Source organism: Prunus avium, chromosome 1 (assembly GCF_965620075.1).
Source record: "Prunus avium chromosome 1, drPruAviu1.hap1.1, whole genome shotgun sequence".
NCBI classification, from domain to species: domain Eukaryota; kingdom Viridiplantae; phylum Streptophyta; class Magnoliopsida; order Rosales; family Rosaceae; genus Prunus; species Prunus avium.
In genome coordinates, this window is record NC_142284.1 from 16,757,567 (window position 1) to 16,777,271 (window position 19,705).

Consider the following 19,705-nt stretch of genomic DNA (forward strand, 5'->3'; position numbering starts at 1 on the left):
AAGCAAGTCTATATGCTACTGGGCCTACACGCTCCAAAATCTCATATGGCCCAATGTAATGAGGGCTTAATTTCCTCCTGTTGAGACTCAAAAATCCAAAGGCTGGGTCCAGGCTTATTCTTAGCCCACCACAAATATTTAACCACAAGAGGAGCCTAACTGGGACATATGAGAACTTGTTGGACGCACCTGCACAAGTTGTGGGCCACACGCCACACCAAGCAAACACAAGCACCCACCACGCAAAAGGGTCAAAACGCACCGGCTCTATAAATTCACGCTTACTGACCTATCAAGTGCTATTTGGCCCAGTCATAGCTTATTATGGCATAATAGAACTCAAGTACAAGCATGAAGGAGCGCTATTCTAATGCCAAGCCATGCTATAGGCTTAAGGGGGCCCAAGCCACGTAAATATCCAGGGTGGTTGTGGTATGGATTGGTACAAGCACTCATGAGGCCCATTGAGGGTTCAAGGGATGGAAGTTTTGGGTTGCTTGGGAGCCCCAAAAACTCAAGCCCATGTCTTGGGCCCAAGCACATGGGTAAGCATGAGAGAGAGAAAAGTGATCCAATGCCTTAGGAGAATATCTATTGGTCTGCTGCAACACTTAAAAAACCCACATTAGTTAAAGCATCAAACACCTTGTCAAAAAACGAAGCAAATGAACTACTTTCAGCAACTTGACGAAACCAAACTCACAGGCCGCTGGAAATAGAGTGCCAATGACCCAATACCTTAGAAGATGCCCAACCCAGCGCCTTATAAAATATCTAGCATCATGTTCAGCCCTTGTCAAAGCTTCATGACAGAGTCAATGAGGGGTCATTGCAAAATCTGAAGGAAATTCATACGTATAGGAGAAATACCAATTAGGCAAACACATCATCCCCTCTCCTTTCCTCTGTGAGCTCTAAGTAGAAAACCAAGAAAGAAAGTGGGTGGCGCCTCACCCATATGAAGAAGGCCAGCTGCATGAAGATCTCAGAACCCCAAAGGGCTTGGCACCTATGTGCTGAGACTGGGGAAATTTCACCAAATAAGAACGAATGGGAGAAAACGAAGGAAAAGGGAGGGGGATGTTGTGATAAATTTGGGGTTCTAAATGCCTATAAAAGGGAGCTTCCTCTACCGAGCAAAGGACCATCATTCAGAGTGCGACCGAGCTTTGTCAAGTGATTGAAAATTCACTCAAGACACCATATCTTCTACTTCCATTGCTTTATCTCTTCCTAAGATAGAAATCATCCTAATTTTCCTCTTCCCCCACTCTGAACCTTTTCTCTCTGTAAGAAGTTCAGGCTTTTCTCTCTCTCTCTCTCTCTCTCTCTCTCTCTCTCTCTCTCTCAAATTGCTAAACTTGTGAAGGCTTAGCTCCCATGCCACAAGCTCCTCAACCCAAGCCATTCCATTGCGAATCTGTCACGTTTATTTGGTTGATTGGTGAAAGGAACCTAGGGTGTTTTTTCTAGGGTTCTTTACAAACCCTACACCCCTGTTTCCCAAATCTGACAACACCTTTCCAAGGCGACAACTTTAAGAACACCCAATCACCAACCTCAAACTGAAGATCTTTTCTCCTATTGTCGGCATAACTCTTTTGTCGATCCTGGACTGCCTTGAGTCTTTCTCTAATAAGTTCCACCCGTTTCTTGGTCGCCTCAATATCCTCAGATACTTCTAATCTTTGCTCACCCACTTTATCCCAATACAATGGAGTCCTACATTGTCTTCCATACAAAGCATCATATGGTGACATCCCAAGTATGACACGAGCCCGACTCGTTTCAATGTGGACATGGGCTTTGGGCCGGGCCGGATCAATGATTTTACTAAATGGGCCGGCACGACCCAACATGAAAACGTTAAAAGTATGAGTTTAAATGGGACGGGCTAGCACGGCACGACCCGTTTGACACCTCTACTATTGACAAGGCCCAGTATGGTACTTGCAGCATAAAGTGCACTGGGAACAATTTCTCCCACTAAAAACTGACTGTAGCTGCCTCCCTGAACCTCTGGCTGTACCACCTCCAGAACGGGGTCCAGAACTCCCACTCTGATTGGACCCTCCACTGGAACTGACTCCAGCTCGAAAATCTCCATAGCTACGGCCACTGGACGATCCGGAGTTGAAACTACCTCGCTTGGATGACCCTTGGCTGGGACCACCCATGTCATACTGCCATCTACGGGAATCATCTCGTCCTTAGACCATCATCTGACTACTCTCAATCAATGAAGTAGACATCTCCAGATCTCCAAAATTAACTAGATGCTATCCCACCACGATGTCGCAGATGGATGCCTTCAATCCTTTGGTAAACAACTTACACTTCTTTCTCTCATCCGCCACTAATGGTGCACACTACTTGGACAATTCATTGAATATCTTCTCATATTCCAACACTGTCATACTACCCTGTTCTAGCTGAAGAAACTCCTCAATCTTCATATTTTGGTAGGCTAGTGGGTAAAATTGCTCATCAAATGCAGTCCGGAATACTGGCCATGTAATAACTGACAGATCCTGATACCGTCTTCTGAGTTACTCCCACCAATATCTGGCATCCCTAGACAGGAAGAAAGTAGCTAGGACCACTCTACGCTTCTATGGAACATCAATAACATCCATAATGCTTTCCATCTTTTCTATCCACTCTTCTGCCACCGTAGGATCACCATCACCATCAAGCTCTGTTGCCCCAATTCTTCTAGCCTGATCAGTATAATTCAAAGATGGATCTCTGGAATGCTCGGTCCTAATAAAGCCTAAGTCAGTAACTCTAGTGTCTGTTGAAAGTTTGGATCAACCGGTAAAGTGGGCATCACCCATACAGCCCCTGCTGGACCTCCAACAAACGACTGCTCAGCAGGTTCCGGTGCCGGCTCAGGAATCAGGTAATTTTTCGGTTCGGGTGGGGGATCCTGTCCCCGGAATTGGGACGACTGCCGAGTCCCTCTACGAATGCCACTACTCTTAGGGCACATGATTCTGTCACAAGAAACAGGAATTTATTAAATCCGGATTGCACACAAAGTGTAGAGTCTACAGGAATTTAAACATAATGCTCTAATACCAAGTTAACAGGACCCGACCCAAACTCCACTTTGAAATTTGAGCCGGACCTTGTGCATGCTCGACACATGGCAGATGCCGAACACACTTGACTAAATTGCCCATCTAACCAAAACTAAAATTGACTTCAAGGTTGACTTCTACCGAAAATTCGGCAAAGTCTCCCCTGTAAATAGTCAATTCCCAAAATTAATCACCTGTCAAACACACATTTATAATCTCAACCACCAGCATGCTTAATCAATCCCAATCTAGCAAATTCACCAACGGAAGCATACAGCCTCAAGCCTTACAAAAATCCTAGGACAATTTTCAGAGCAAAACTAACTGGATTAATTTACAAGTAAAGTTCAACTACATAGAAAACCTACACAGTAAAAGGATGGAGCAGAGTGTGGTATCTGCCCGGTGGTGGCGCTTTGGTACACGATTACTACCTGGGGGCGCAAAACATTCAAAAATGTGAGTGGACAAAAATAAAGCTTTTAGAAAATAAGATATCAACATACTAACCTCACTATTAAAACATTTAGAAACTTAACTAAATTTATATGCTATATTTGTACAAAACCATTAATGCATATCTATATTTATATAGTCATTCACACATTTATACAAATCATCAAACTGCTCTAAAGCATTGAAAAATAAAGATTTCTTTTCCACCTAGGTGTACCCATCATATATCTGTCAATTCCATAATTTACCGTTCAATTCACACATTATTCGTTAATTGGTGGTGTCACATAATATGACACGTCCTTGCAGGCCTCGGTAACACAAAGTCGACCCGAGCCGCAATTCCTCGCAGGATTCAAGGGACACTTAGTCAACCTAATCCGCATTCCTCGCTCTGCACGGTCTGGATATCTCTAAGACTCCTAGGGCAATAGTCAAACGAGTTGACATATCCGAAGGCAACTTTATAACCGGAGGCAACTTGGGTACCTATGGTGGTTTTTAAAGAAATATACAAGCTTATTTTGAAAAACCATAATTTTATTTCTCATCAAAACTTTAATCCTGTTGTTGCCTCATATTTCTACTTTCCAAGCCATTCACATTTGAAACATACAATAAAATATTTAAATTCCATTACTCATGCTTGAAAAGTGATAATCTTAAACAATTTATTAAAATCAAACAATGCAAGTTTAATTACTTAAAAATCATTTATAAAACAAAAGTCCACTCACTGTGCGTCCGACCTAGATGGACCCTTTGAGGGTCCCTCCTGCGGGTGTGACGGTGCCCGGGTACCTGACTTAAGCCATTAAAATATTTAATTAATAAAATTGCTCAATATAATTATTTAATCCAAAACCCTGACCCCCAGTTTCTAAAAGTGCGTGTACTCAGTTTAAGACAATTCCTAAGCCCATTTAAACATTCCTAGCAGTTTAAAACGATCTGGAAAGACCCGAGACTCAATAAGCGATAATCTCTCAAAAAGTAAAACCGGGACCCTATGGGGATCATTTTATTCAACTACGGGGAGGTCCAATTTGGACGGCAACCGGTCGGAATTTCGATTTGAAATCCAGCCAAAACCTAAGTTTCAAAATTGGACTCCTAAACCCAAATATCGTTCAAATCCTACCCAACAGGCAGCTAGAGCGTGGAAAAAGAGGAAGAAATCTCACCTGATTCGTCGGAAATGGGCCGTAGTTGGAGCGGTGCCGCGGCGGAAAGAAACCAGTTCGAACTAGTCGATACCGCCAGCAAGACTTGAGTTTTCTGGCCAGGAAAAGTGGTGGTTCGTGATCGTGGGCTCGAGCCCGTTCGAATGGAGAGAGAGAATCGAAGAGAGAGAGAGAGAGAGAGAGAGAGAGAGAGAGAACAGGTTGCGCATGAGGAGAGAGAAAGTTCCGGTTTTAAAAAAATCCAACTTCAAAATATTTACAAGTTTGCCACTGGATTATTTTTTATCGCAACTTCTTTGTTACGGCTCCTATTCGAGCTCATTACGTGTCTACGGACTCATCTCAACATGCCATATGCAGTGGTCCAATTAAAATTTCCAAATTCCTTCTCGTACAAAAAGTCAACTTTTATACTAATAAAATATTTCAGGGGTAGCATAGTCTTTTACCAGAATAAATTAATAATTAAAAATTAAATTAGGATCAAGTTATTACAACAAGTACTTTTCAAATGGACAAATAATATCAAGGGCCCTCTCGCATTTGAATGTCTTGTAGCGAAAATTCTATGGTGCGCTTGGCGCATGGATTCGCCATTTCTTAGGACCGTTGGATGAGTAGTTCGGGCATGTAAAGTAATCCACACCATTGCTTGTTGGTTACCGGTTAACTTATTGTTGTAGGTAAAACAAAAACAATTGCTCCCTAAATTGAATTTAGGGTTTTTTCTGTTAAATTAGGCTTGTCGAATTATGGCTTCTAAATTGAAATGGGGGCTGAGGTAGATGATTTATTCTGTTAAATTTAAGGCCATCAAGGTGGTTTAGATTTAGTTTTCAATTTTGATTTTAATTTCAAGGATGAGCTGTTTGATCGTTCTGCATATTATAAAGTTCTTATGGCAATTTGTTTTTTTGTAGCGAAATTGTTTCACCCGTTTTGTTGTTCCTGTGATGGTAGGGTGAAAATCCCCATTGACCCGAAAATCATGGATGGTCAACATGTCAACTCTGTTTAGTGTGCAAGCGTGCCACTATTAGTAGTAAAAATCCTAACAGACTTATGAAAAATAGATAACTTGTGCCCTAAGTTAGACTTTAAACAAGTGATTGTGAATTTGGGCGAGGAATGTTCTCTCAAGTAAGTTCTTTTCTATGCCTTAAGTTACCAAACTATTGATTCTTGGATCAATTAATCTGTATGGTTTGGACTGATCATTATAGCCCACAAGAGAGTATTTCTCACCTTTCTCATCAAAGTTTTCTCTCTTTTGAGAAGGGATATGTGCATATAAAATGCTGCCCAAAATCTTGATGAAATCCACCTTTGGTTTAAAATGATGCCATGCTTCAAAAGGAGTCTTATCTTTAACTGCCTTGGTTGGAGACCGATTAAGAATAAACACTGCTATATGAATTGCTTCAGCCCAAAATGCATTTGGCAGACCCGTTGCCTTCAACATGCTTCTTGCCATCTCGACAATGGTTCGATTTCTTCGTTCGCACTCTCCGTTTTGCTGTGGGGTGTACCTTGCTATCAACTCTCTTTTACAAACCCATATAAGTAAAAACCCATATAAGTAAAATGCCCAAAATAAAACAAATAGGCTATTTCCAGCAACTTGACGAAAACCCATTGGATGCTGGAAGTAGCATGCCAATAACCCAATACTGTACACAAAGCCCAGCTCAGCGCTTTGTAAAAAATCTAGCATCGTGTTCCACCCCTGTCAGAATTCCAAGATGGTCAACGAGGAGCCATAGCAGGGACCAAAGGAAATCTATATATGTGAGAGGAGTACCCCTTGGACAAATGAATCTACCCATTCTCTTTTCCTCTGTAAGCTCCATTTTGAAAACCAAGAAGGAAAGCAAGTGGCACCTCACCCCCATGGGGAGGTCCAGCCGCTCAAAAAAACCTTGGAACCACAAAGAGCTTGTGACCCATACACTCTGGTTGGAGAAATTGCACCAAAAGGGAGTAAATGAAAAAAAGCAAAGGAAAAGTGGGAATGGATTGACGAAATTAGGGTTCTAAATGCCTATAAAAGAGAGCTTCCTTTACCCAGAAAATCACCATTCCAGAGCAGGACCAAGCTTTGTCAAGCAAAACTGGAATTTACTCTAGACACCCCATCTTTTATTTCCCTTGTTTTTCTCTCTTTCTCAAATAGAAATCCTTCGAATTTTCCTTTTTCCACTCTAAGCCTTTTACTTCTGAAAGAAATTCATGCTTTTATCTCTCTCTCAAATTGCTAAACTTGTGAAGGCTTAGCTCCCATGCCACAAGCTTCTCAAGCCAAGCCCCTTATCAACTTGTCACGTTTATTTGGTTATTGGTGAAAAGAACCCAAAAGTATTTTTTTTAAGGTTTCAGAAAGCCTTTCAAAACTCTTTTGGAAGCCTAGTTCTTGAACTCATGCATTGGGGAATTTTGTTTGTCTTCCTCTTACGGCAGTCCAAGCCCATTCGTCAGGTTGCTGGAATAAAAAACCCCTACAGATGGATACTTGGAAAACTGTGGGTATGGTTTGGGTATGTTGGAACCCGGTCACCCTTGACGGGGTATTATCGTAGACCCTTAGTGGGGTAATGTGCGCACGTAGGACTTGTCACAGGTGCACGAGTATTGAGGATTCTGTTGTGCGTGTTGGTGAGCCCAGTCCCCTAGTTGGACGGCTCGTCCCTGGCCACATGGTTGTTGAGGATTCCTTTGTGTGGTTCAGTCAAACGATTCCCGTGTTGGATTGTTTTCCCCGGTACATTATGTGTACTATCATATGTACCTCCCCTTGGATACTAATACTTGGAAACATTGGACATGGATACTTGGATGCATGGAAATGGATAGTTGGGTAGTCTGCACAGGTAGGACTTGTTACAAGCGCACGAGTATTGAGGATTCTGTTGTGCGTGCTGGTTAGCCCAGTTCCTCGGATGGACGGCTCGTCCTTGGCCACTTGGTTGTTGAGGATTCCTCCATGTGGTTACATACATATTAAATATATGTATATGTGAATTCGTTTCGGGTTGTGATTCTTGAACTGGTGCTTTGTGAGTATCTAATTGGGTATGAACGTCTGATTGATAGTTTGGTGATTGATAGTTTAGAAATTGAATCTAAATTTGATTGTTGGCATTACTTTAAATACTCGTATATTATCTGAATCGTGATTGTTGATTTAAGAACTATGTGTGGCTTGATCTCTCACAAAAGGGTACGTAGGTAGCCTGGGATTTAACCTAGATGCCGCTACAAAAAAACTATTAAAGTTATGCATTATCTACCTTATGTGTCTGGGTAGATTGACTATGATTTTATGTCACACATTTCTGTTCAATTGTCCCGTCTATGATTTTATGAAGTTTAAATGAGAACTATATTGGTATTAATCGTTATGGCTTTTCTATTGTGCATGCTGTCAGTTGGGAGATTTTACATTGTGATATTTACAGGTGAAAAATTTGGTAAATGTTTGTTTTTCAGGGGAGACTCTGCCGAAATTTCGGCAGAAAATCTCGTCCCTCTTTTCCTTGATTTGAAAAAAATGCTATATCGTTAGTAAGTGGGCCCAACATCAGCTTGATGTCGAAAATACCACAGGATTCGTCACGGATTTCGAGGAATTCGGGACGGGTCCTGTCAACTGGTTTATTCTCTCTTAGTAGTGCCTATGAGGTGACCCGTCAACTCTTGTTGGCTGATGATGGTTTGGGCACGTCTAGTAGTGAGAGTTTCGTTGGGTTTCCCTCTAGAGTATGGAAGAAACTCTGGAATATTCATGTTCTGGCCAGAGTGCGATTGTTTGGTTGGCGGACTTTCCTTGACATCCTGCCTACCAGAGAAAAATTGTCCCATAAAGGGGTGTCGCTTGATGTCGCTAGGTGCCTTTTCTGCGATCATCCAGATGAGTCTCTCTCCCATACTTTCCTATTCTATCCTTTTGCGGCAATGATTTAGTTTGCCCACAGAGCCGGCCTTGGCCCAGGGCTACCAGGGCTACAGCCCCGGGCCCAAAGCTGAGGAGGGGCCCATTTTTTTTTTTTTTAAGCCTATGTATATGTGTATATAAAAAACAAAATAATAATAAAAGAAATAAAAAGGAGAATCCAAACCGTACCTGTACCAAAGAGGAAGCCAAATCAATCTTCAATCACTTTTAATATTCTCAATCTCAAGAAACGTATTGAAGATTAAGTAAAGTCAATTATTATTTATTAATTATATAATCTATATATATAAAGCAAAAGGCAGAGAATTGTGAAACATTCAAAATACCAGAAAATGCCCTTGGTTAATTCAAACATTAAGAATTGAAATTATTAATTACATGAGGATAATATGGTAAATTCACAATTAAAAAATTAAATTTAAAAACAAAATCAGATAATGGATCCGACTTTTATGGAAAATAACTACTCATTTTTTTCTTTTCTTAATTTCTAAAAACTAAAATATAATATAAAACAAGGATCGAAAAAACATGGGGAAATCAAGTAATCAACAGACCTTCTTAGCCATAAAAAGAAGAAGAAAAAACCCAATCAAGAAGTTCATAACGCAAGCAAATTTTTTTTTTCTTTTGGTGATTCTCGTCTTCTCTAATACAAAGTTAGAAAACAAATCATCCACAAGCTAGACCAAGTGCCTTTCTTTGAAGGTAATTTTATTTATTTATATAATATATAGAATCTAGATGTAAATTTTTTGTAAATTGTAATACATATTTTTATTAACTTTTTGTTTTAAATTATTTGATTCAACAGAAAACTTGGTTGGGATTATTGTTCTTTATAATTGGAAGTTTCAAGTTGAAGAAAATATGCTCAAAATCCAGGTTTTATTGTTCTTCGTTAATTAGTTTTATTATTTTTTATTGTGTTGTGTTTATTATAAAAATTAAAAAATGTTTCCTAATAAACAATTTTCTGGAAATTTCAAGAGACAAAGAAAGAAAAAAGAAGAAGAATTGCTCAAAATTTAAGAGGATCTTTGAATAAATATTTTGTTAAACAATCCAATGCTTCACTTGAAATCTTTGAGTAAATTCTTATAATTTTAATAAAAATAATTAGTTGATAAATATATGTATATATATATATATATATATATATATATATATATATATATATATATATATATATATTTTAATTTTTACTGAGAAGTGAGCTTTATGTATCGAGCAGACTCTGATCTCCTTCTGTAATTTTTTGCTTCATTACTTATTGAATTATTTCACCGCTTACCTTTAAAAAAAAAAAAAAAAAAAAAATATGCGGCGACCATTCTTCTTCTCCCAGGTAATTTTAATCCTCGTAATCTAGGGTTTAACAAATTGCTCATCAGTTTTCAATTTCAGTTATTCCCCTTCATCTTCCATTAGTCCTTTAATAATTTATTTTTTTAAAATAAAATAGTAAGTCATATACCAAGCATGTAACTTTTCAAACGAAATAGTGGATGAATTCGAAAAAATTGATGGTAAGAGCTAAATTGGCTATTTATATAAGTTAGTGTGCTAAATTGACTGAAAAGTTAATTTGATTAGGGTCATAGTTCAAGGGTAAAATCGTTGATAATCCTTTCCTTAATTAAGTGCAGCTTAAACTAAAACTCATAATGTTCTACCTCCCAAACTAAGACTAGGATCAACCAAAAATAACAAAATTACACAACATCTTTGCATGCATAGATTATAATTTATAATTAACCAGTCTCTGAATACAACATTAATGAAAACCAAACATATGCATGAGCATAACTCAAAAGGTTGATTCTATAGCTTCTAGTGCCTTTATGGCAGCTCAATGTTGTATTTAAGATGAATTATAATTTGGTTGGATGGAAGTTGGAAGTGAATGGACATATTTGCAGTTGGGGCAACAAGGAGAAGACTTGGAGAGAATGACAAGGAGATGGCAATTGAAACAAGCCAAAGCCACCATGTTACTTTGTGGCTTCTCATTCTTGGCCTCTTCGATTGTCTTTAGGCTTGGGCTGGATCGCTGATCAGAACTTGAACCTGAGATGGTTGAGATGTTCAGCTCAAGGTTCACTGCCTGGTCCATAGGCCAGTTCCAACTCTTCCTTGAGGTCTTTCTGTTTAGGTAGTACATTTTTCCTGACTGCACAATTGATTATAATTTTTAAGATAACTAATATTTCACAAAATTTATAGATACGATCACGTGATATAACTCGTTCATATGTACTGTAATATAAATAATTATTTTATTAACACTACCTATATAAGTAATTATTTATATAACACGTGAAGGAATTAAACTATATTTTTCCATATCCTCAATATATATATATATAGAGAGAGAGAGAGAGAGAGAGAGAGAGACCTCAAGATCAAGACACTGCTCCCAATCCTTTGGTAGGGGGTCTTTAAGTTGAAGATCAACACTTGTTTGAAAAGATGCTTCAGTCTTCAGGAGTTGGTGATCTTGGAAAAGCTTCCTCTTCCTAGAAGTGTTGCTTTCAGCTGATTCCAATGGATTATTAGAACGACTAATGCTTTTCTGAAACACCGGCTGTGCCTGTGTTGGAGCTAAAGAGAGCTCTGGAAGTTCCATACTTAGCTTGGATTCTTCGCTTCTTTGAGCTATCCTTCAGGAAGTGAGGTGATTGAAAAACTAAATAATAAAAAGAAAAAGAGAAGAAGAAGAGAAACCAAATTGAGGAAACTTTGAATGCAAAAGAGAAAGTATGGTGTAGGTAGGGCATCCAAAATTATCCTCTCAACTTTTTGGACTGCAGAGGTCATGCAAAGGGTGCTTGTCTACTTAAGAGTGTTCTTAAATTGGCTTACATTAATAGGACGAGGGCAGGCCAGGCATTTAAGATGGCAAGTAGATATCACTTTAATGCCTCAAAATCCAACTCTCCCTGGCAGCATTTAAGACCAGTCTAGACATACCATCTCACTATCCAACTCTAAAGCTAATATTTTCGTTTTTTCTTGCCTGCTAAACTCTTGGCCAGCTTTAATTTAACCCATTCATGTTCTTTAATAAACAAAAGGACATCAAATCCTCTTTCGGTTGCGTATGCAAACAATTCTCGAGAGGTTAATTGTAGCAATAGTCTTTGAACTAACATACGAGAAAATGAAGCTTAGGATTATAGGATCCAAGAAATGAATTTATGAACTAAAGTGAAACTCGGGTAATAGTTTAGAGGTTATTTCTACAATTAACCCAAAAGTTTCTATTTCATTTTTTGAATCTTCTCCAAAAACTATTTTCATTTTTCACGAAAAACCTAGTTATTTTGAAGTTCTCTGAACAATTTAAGTTGGGTAAAGCGACTTGAATGTTTGACCTACAAACCATCGCCTATTATAGATGGCGTGGCGTGTGAACTGAACAATGACGTACTTATGGTGTGTGTGTAAGACCCTGATAGTCTGACCTCGCACATGATCAGTCCATGTAAGTTCTTGCGTGACCTTGCACCATGTCAAAGACGGTAAACGAGACAAGGCGTGGTCGGCTTTCGAATAAGCCAAGAATTTTGGCCCTGTGACAGTGTCGATGAAGCAAGCAATAATATACTTATGGATGCTTGCATCCTCCTGCTTAAACCCAACATAAAAAATGGAAGAATTACGTACGATCGTTGGATGCAAAGGTGAATGGGGCGAGGGCAGGGGAGGTCAATTTTGTTATAGAAAATTGGCTAAAAGTCACTTTTGGTCCCTGTAGTTTGGCACTTTAACCACTTTTGACCCTGTAATTTCGTATTTGTAGCAATTCAAGGACAAGTTAGTATTCCTGTCAATTTCTTTGACAGTGCAAGGGGCAATTTCGTCAACCCAAAATTCTTGAGCATAGAAGCTCGTCTCAAACTCACCTAATTTCATATTAGGGCTTGAAATTGGTCATTTGGATTTAGGGTTCTTCAAAAATTAGGATTAGTGGTTGAATTTCGAGCCCGAATATGAAATGGGGAGAATTTCAAACAAGCTTTTACACTCAAAGGTTTTGGGTTGATAAAATTGCCCCTTGCATCGTTAAAGAAATTGACAAGAATACTAACATGTCCTTGAATTGCTACAAATACGAAACTACAATGGCAAAATTGACGGAATTGAAACTACAGGATCAAAAGTGGTTGAAATGCCAAACTACAGGGACCAAAAACGACTTTTGGCTTCGAAAATTTAATATATAAACAATAAAATGAACATATATTTTTTCTTGGTTAGGCCTCAAAGGAAGTGTTGATTATATAGGAAGCCAATTTGTAGTCTCTCTTTCTCTTTTTGGCTAGTCTGATGCTGAAATCTACAACACACAAGAAGCCAATTGGTACATCTCCTTCAGCTTCTGATAGAATCACGAAGCCATATGATACCACAAAAATGAGACATGAGATATTTCAAAAGCAGACACCAGGTATCAATGGGGTGCTCAACCGAAGCCCGTCCTGAAGGAGATCAAGAATCTGCAAGTCATACGAAGATAATATATTGAAGTTCATGGCCATTCCAAACAAAACATAAATTATTTCTTTTTCTATGGACTGTGCAAAAAGGAACCGTGGCAATATTTGTTAAAATTGGTAACTGCTGCAACCTAGGGCATGAATCTCACACATCCAGGCATATATGCTGCAAACCAGAAACATTTCTTACTTATTTCCACGGGTTTCTTTCTCAAGAGGTCCCAAAAAGGGGTGTTTTTCAGCAATAGGTCTGAACTTTTCTCACATTTTTAGCTAGCGCTGTTCCAAAGCCGAGTGATCGGCCAGGCCAGGCAATCTGCCTGGATCTTTTCTTTTTCAATTGTTTTTTGTCAACTTTTTTAATGCCCTAAATCCGAATGTGCCTACTAAATCCTAACTCAGTAAGAATATATCAATGTCACTCAATTAAATAGCTTCCATTTCATTTTCAGATTCCATTTTGGGGCTTAGGGTTTAGGATTTAGTCTTACGATTTATGAAAGCCCTAACTCCTCCAGACCTAAACCTGTATATCTTATCCAGACCTAAACCCCAATAACTCCCTAAGAAACTATAATTTATCAAATTCAAAAAATCATTCATTTCCTAAAAGAACTAAAATTCTTAGAAGTTGTAAAAAGTCATGAATCAGTTGCTCAGCCTGACATGGTTCAGCACTTAGGACAGCCAACTAAAGGTCAGTTTTGTCCAAATTTACGAATCAACAGGGATTTTTCGGAACCTATCATTAATTTACTGTATTTTAAGTAATATGGAACAAGAAAGTTTGTTAATATAGGTATGCATTCTACATGCTCAACCATTAAAAAGTAAATCTTCAGAAAACAATATATTCCCTTAGAAAACAGATACCATAGCTTTTGTAACAAGTAAACGTTGAGGACTTACATCCTCTACCCATTTGCAACTCTACCAGACTGTACCTAATTATTAATCTTGTCCATCCAAAAACTGTGCAGAGAGATTTCATTTTAACAATCATGGCTGCCAAATTTGTTCATCATAAACAATACATGTGATGTGACGAGTGAGAATAGACTGAATAGTCAGGTATAGTTTGGTACAGTTTTGAAGGGGTAGAGGATCCTGATCCAAACTTTTAACTTTTACAATTATCTCATCTATAAATTCTTAAATTAGTTCTTTAAAGCTTTCACTACTAAGAAGCATGGACACGGATACGGTTATGGCGATACGATACGACACGATATGGAGATACGGAAAATCTCCAAAAATTAGGATACAATACGTCATGGATACGGAAATTAAAATATAATAATAATAATATATATAATTTAAAACATGTTTTAAATAACATAAAATTATAAATATAGTGTATCATTCTTGGGCTTTCTTTTCATTTTCATTTTCTTTTTTATTATAGCTTGAGCTTTCTTTTTTGGTTCTTTATATTTGTTAGGCCGGTATAGCTTGTTTCATATCTTTTTAGGCCCATTTTAATATTATTGATTAAGACCCAAAACCCATAAACAGATCTTTAATTATTTTTGGTCAACATATCTATGTTTTTTATAACCACGACATCATTCATTTGAGAATTTATATTAAAAAATAAAAATTACGTCTTCTTCTTCTTCCTCGAGCTTGTGCAGCTCCTTTTTCTTTTTCCACAATCTCTCTTCTCCTCCTTCATCTCTCTCTCTCCCTCCTCACACGCAGCAACCAGCGTACGTCCTATCTTTTCTTCTTCCTCCTCTCCTCTCCTCTCCTCTCTCTCCGAATCTTTCCTTCTCCCTCTCTTTGTTGGCTTCAAGATTGACTAGAAACGTATCCAAAATGTCTGATACTCGTGTCCAGAACCTAGGATACACGTATCCGTTAGTCAAGGATCGTATCCGTTGACTCCAACATGTATCCAACACATATCGGAGCATATCCGATGCAGATCGTATCCAACTGCGTATCTGATATGGGATACGGACCTAAGTCCGCGTATCCGTCCATCTTAGGAAATTAGTGAAATTAGGAAGCAACTGCATTGGGACCAATAAATTATGTATACACCCTACTCTACCTACTACTTTCTTTCCCACCAATTCCGATATTAATTTTACCACAAAACGTTTTCTACAACAACACAAAGAGTTGCATATTTTACTGTAAACATCTTTCGAAAAAGTTGTGGCATGTGTTTAGTGTGCACGTGTATTCTTTACGATGAAAAAAGGAGGCAGACATGACTGTTAAATTGGAATCTCTCTGCATAATAACAAGAAAAATGGAAAAGAAAAAAAAAATCAGAGAACGATAAATTTGTGAGTAAACTAAGACTCAGCTGTCCTGTCACCAAGTGAAGTTAAATTCAATTACTTTACACTAACGATTGAACTATGGGTTCAATGTCAGCAGACCATCCAGTGAAAATCAAACGGCTTTGCAGCATAGAACATCTTAAGCAATAAAACAACATAAAGTTCAACTCACCAGAACAGAAACCTTATGATCCATCCCAACATTGGAACTTCATAGAGGAACGCCTTCACAGATGGCCAAAAACGACTACAAGAAAACAAGAAAAAGTCAATGCAACAAAACTGACAGAAAAAAAATAAAGGGATGTAGTCAACTCAAATTTCTGTATATACTTGCAGACTACATGGAGTTGAGCGAGACACTTCTACACAACTATATATGGACTATGGAGTATGAGAAAGTCAGACAAATTTCGTGTACCGATTTATAGGGATTTTTGTGGCGGAAGTAAGGTCTATATGGTTCATAAAACACATCATATATTCATGTGACTAAATTCCATATTCGAAATTAGTAATCACTGCATAATTTAGTATATATGGAAAACCAAAAATCCAAAAAAACCATAATACAAACAAACAAATACACATTTGTTATTAAAAAAATTAAATACCAATTAGGAAAAACAAGCACATAGCTTCCAGAAGGGATATAATATTTCTCAGTAAAAATGTCTTCGAACTCTCTACTCCATTTGACTGTACCAGTATTCCCAAATTGCACAGCTTATGACACATGGATGCTTTGATTTCCAGAATAAAATCTTCCTTACATTCTCCATAATAAACAAGATATAGGGGGAAAACGACCACTTAAAACTGAGTTCCATTATACAAATGCCTTGTATATTTGTTAACCGTGAGATTGGTTGAAACGCTTCTAACCTAAGAGATACAAACTGAACACACAAGCAGGACAAGAAAAATTACGTCACCAACTATCCGTGCAAACTAGAAGCTCAACCTCTAACATAATCTTAAGTCAACACCTTTGTCAACAACTTATTATTAGGTTTGGGAATAAGTTGTTATGATGCTGAAGTTAATGAAGATCTCCTAACTACTTAAATGCATAAATCAAAGCTGACTTATCCCCAAACAACTCCATCATGGCATATTCAAATTTCAGAAAGTTAGTTGTTTGGGCCAAAAACAATTCTTACTGAACATCATTGAGTCACTCTGTCACACGGAATTTATAGGTCTGTACACTGTATTAGCAGAATGAAAAGTTATAGTGTTACTATTTTCATTTCTTCATTCCAAAAAATCCCCACCTCTGCACATGATTATTCTGGAACCCATTAAAACTTGAAAGGAATCCCCCCCAAAAAAAAAAAAAAAAAAATCACAGTGACAATGCAAATCAAAGATATGGACTTGTATTTCTGTGTGTGCAAGCCTATGAGTGAGTGAGAGAGAGAAGGTCTGAAGGGTCGACCTCCAACGATTGGGAACCTTTTAAGTCTGCACTATACCACCACCTCCAAAGTCTACAACTCTATCCTTTAATTAACTCCTAATAATCACATGATTATTTGACTCGCTCTGGCTATCTAGAGTTGACAGAAAAAAAAAAAAAAAAAAAACTCTGGCTATCTGGAGAGTTTTGCTACTACAAGATTCCTATGGAGTCTTTCAAACTCACTTCGGAACACCTAGATTTAGAAGTGAACTAACTTCAATCCACACCCACGACAATCTAAATTGACTACAGCTTGAAACTATATTATTCAGTGCAGCGGACAATGTTGAGAGCAGAAACTAACCCAAACAGAACAAGACAACCATATATTTCCAAGATTATACCAACTATTGGCCACCGAACGAAAAGGAAAAATAGACCAAGAAGAAAAGATGCAGAACCCTGCAGAAGAAAAAGAAAATCAACATTAGATCTATCTCATACCAGATAACTTAAATTTATACAACACAAAATGTAGATATCCGGTTCTTTCATATTAAAAAATGGATAACCAGTTATTACTCAAAGCCTATCAATGCCTTATTTTGAAAATACTTTTCAACAAATCTTATAAACAGATGAAAGGATACATATTCAGGTAGATCCACGGTATCAACTTCTAAATCTGTCATTTAGAATTGGACTTAGATACCTTATATTTAGGCATTAGGTCGATAGTTTGTTGTCTGTATATTTTAGAATATGTTTTGAGGTTGTTTGCTTTTGAAAACATGTCAAATCAAAATTTCTGCAAAATATGTTTCTGTAGAATTTTAACTGGTCAAGGTACCTATTCAAATGGTTGAGATTTTCTCAACGATATTTTATGGTACTTGAAAAATTCAATTTCTGACAGAATCACAAGGGCCAATTGATCATCCATTAGGAGGCCAGTCAATCAGCCCTGTTTTTGTTCTATGTATTCCTTGTTTTGTTTTACCAGAATTGTCCAGAGAGTTGGCCTGTCAGTTTCGCCTTTTGACTGGATTACATTTTAAAGTCTTTTTTGGTTACAACTTTCCACACCTCCCTTATTTGATTTTCTGAATGTTTTAGGAATGTCTAGGGCTTAGGAAACTAGGGTTTCATACAATATATGTTTTTAGAAATCTGTAAAAGCTTTTGCAACCTTGAGCCTCTTTATGTTTCTTAGAGTTTACTTTGAGGTTCCATTTTCTACGTTGTGCCTTTCATTAATTTCTGTTGTGAGTGCGCACATTCATGCTCTAGAATACCCCTTTTGGTTGCTGGTGTCTTGGTGTAGGGTTTAGTGGGGTTTAGGATACCTAGGGGGAGCACGCCCCCAAAAACGGAATCTGAAAATGAAATGGAAAGCAAACTAATCGAGTGACATTGATGTAGTTCTTACTCAGGTACATTGGTGGGTTAAGTATGGTTTAGGAGGTTTAGGGGTTTAGAAGTTAAGATATTCCCACTAAGTTACAATTTTGTTTGTGTCATTGTTTGTCACAAGGTTGTGGACCACCAGCTAAATGCAAAAAAAGAGTGTAGGCTAAAACTAAGTTCTTTTTTGTACCTATTGCGAAAAAGAACGCCCAACAAAGAATTTACTGTTGATTTTTTGCATCAGTAAAGAAAAACCATGGATCCTTCACTGGTGCTGATACTCTAGTATCATCCTTGGGCTTTCATACTAGCATAACCACACTACTAAACTAAACCAGTTATGGAAAAAATAGAACTTAAAAATAAACATCCTAACAAATGGTTCAGTCTAACGGAAGCCAAGTACCTTTATGTTTGCTTTGCTAGTGATGAGATTCCATGTCGAACGGAAGCCAAGTAAAAGGGCCACTCCAGTCAACCAAAATATCTGTGTTGGAGATACAAAATAAAAGAAAATGAAAGGCCCGTCCTATACATAAAGTCAAAGAAAGATTACAAATTAAGGAAAACTCTTACATTCCCCAGAGCAAGCAAACCTCTGTCAAAGAAAAGCACTACACCGAGAAATGTGAAACATAGACCAAACCCAAGGAGACCCAGCCCAATCTCTGCAAAGTTTGAGCAAAAACGTTATGAGCCACATATCATTTCTCTGATGCATAATGTGAAATAACAAAAACAAAACAAAAGCGCTGCTTACTTTTTTGCTCGGTTAATTCATAAGCCATCTTAGGAATTCTAATTCCAATTTATGGTAACAAGCGAAAAGCACAAACTGCAATATGTAGAGAATATCAAACCCAATGAAATGCCCAGTTGGAATAACTACAAAATTAAAAGAAACCCAAATGGAAATGAGAGAGAGAGAGAGAAGAGAGAGAGAGAGAGACCTGTAGAAGGGCATCAGCAACGGTGATTTGGAGAGGAAAGCTCAATGCTTTGTTTTTTTCCTCACCACTGGAAAGTTTAAAAGTTTGCTAAAGAGAGTGGTTTTGACTCTTTTTTATTCCGGGTACCTTTATACCCACTTACCCAATTTTAAAGACCCACCCAGAACCAACCTGTTAGTGTTAGCCCACTTGTGTGAATGATGAATGATCTAGCTGGTCCAACCCAAACTGAGTGATGTGATTCAGTTCAACTCAAATTAATCGGTTTTCGGTAGGGGTGCGCATCAATCCGGCAGAATTGATGAAATTGGCTGATCCAAAATGTAATTACCAGTTTGGATTGGTTTTGATTAAGAAAAAATTAAACGGTTTAAAAATTGAACCGGACTGTATATAGTTTAGTTTAATATAATTTCGAGCTTTTATAAACCGACTTAAACCAAACTAAACCATTTATGTATATATTTATTTG

At 37.8% G+C, this 19,705-nt stretch overlaps 2 protein-coding genes across 3 annotated transcripts; both read right to left on the bottom strand.

Annotated features, from left to right (window-relative positions):
• Nucleotides 1-10,381: 10,381 nt before the first annotated feature.
• Nucleotides 10,382-11,919, bottom strand: LOC110745797 (uncharacterized). The gene is made up of 2 exons (XM_021945939.2): nucleotides 11,074-11,919; nucleotides 10,382-10,848 (listed from the first exon to the last, which is right to left on the bottom strand). The coding sequence occupies exons 1-2, from the start codon at nucleotides 11,302-11,304 to the stop codon at nucleotides 10,540-10,542; spliced, it is 540 nt and encodes a 179-aa protein (XP_021801631.1). The 5' UTR covers nucleotides 11,305-11,919; the 3' UTR covers nucleotides 10,382-10,539.
• A 980-nt stretch (nucleotides 11,920-12,899) lies between these two features.
• LOC110745795 (Got1/Sft2-like vescicle transport protein family) lies at nucleotides 12,900-19,383 on the bottom strand. Of its 2 annotated transcripts, none has more exons than XM_021945938.2 (7): nucleotides 19,234-19,383; nucleotides 19,044-19,118; nucleotides 18,860-18,951; nucleotides 18,690-18,770; nucleotides 17,241-17,338; nucleotides 15,644-15,718; nucleotides 12,900-13,177 (listed from the first exon to the last, which is right to left on the bottom strand). In XM_021945938.2, coding segments are annotated over exons 2-7 (375 nt in total). In that variant the 5' UTR covers nucleotides 19,072-19,118; nucleotides 19,234-19,383; the 3' UTR covers nucleotides 12,900-13,176. The 2 variants fall into 2 exon arrangements, with proteins under 2 accessions (XP_021801630.1, XP_088103444.1); XM_088247318.1 differs by lacking the exon at nucleotides 12,900-13,177 and adding an exon at nucleotides 15,276-15,418.
• Nucleotides 19,384-19,705: the final 322 nt, after the last annotated feature.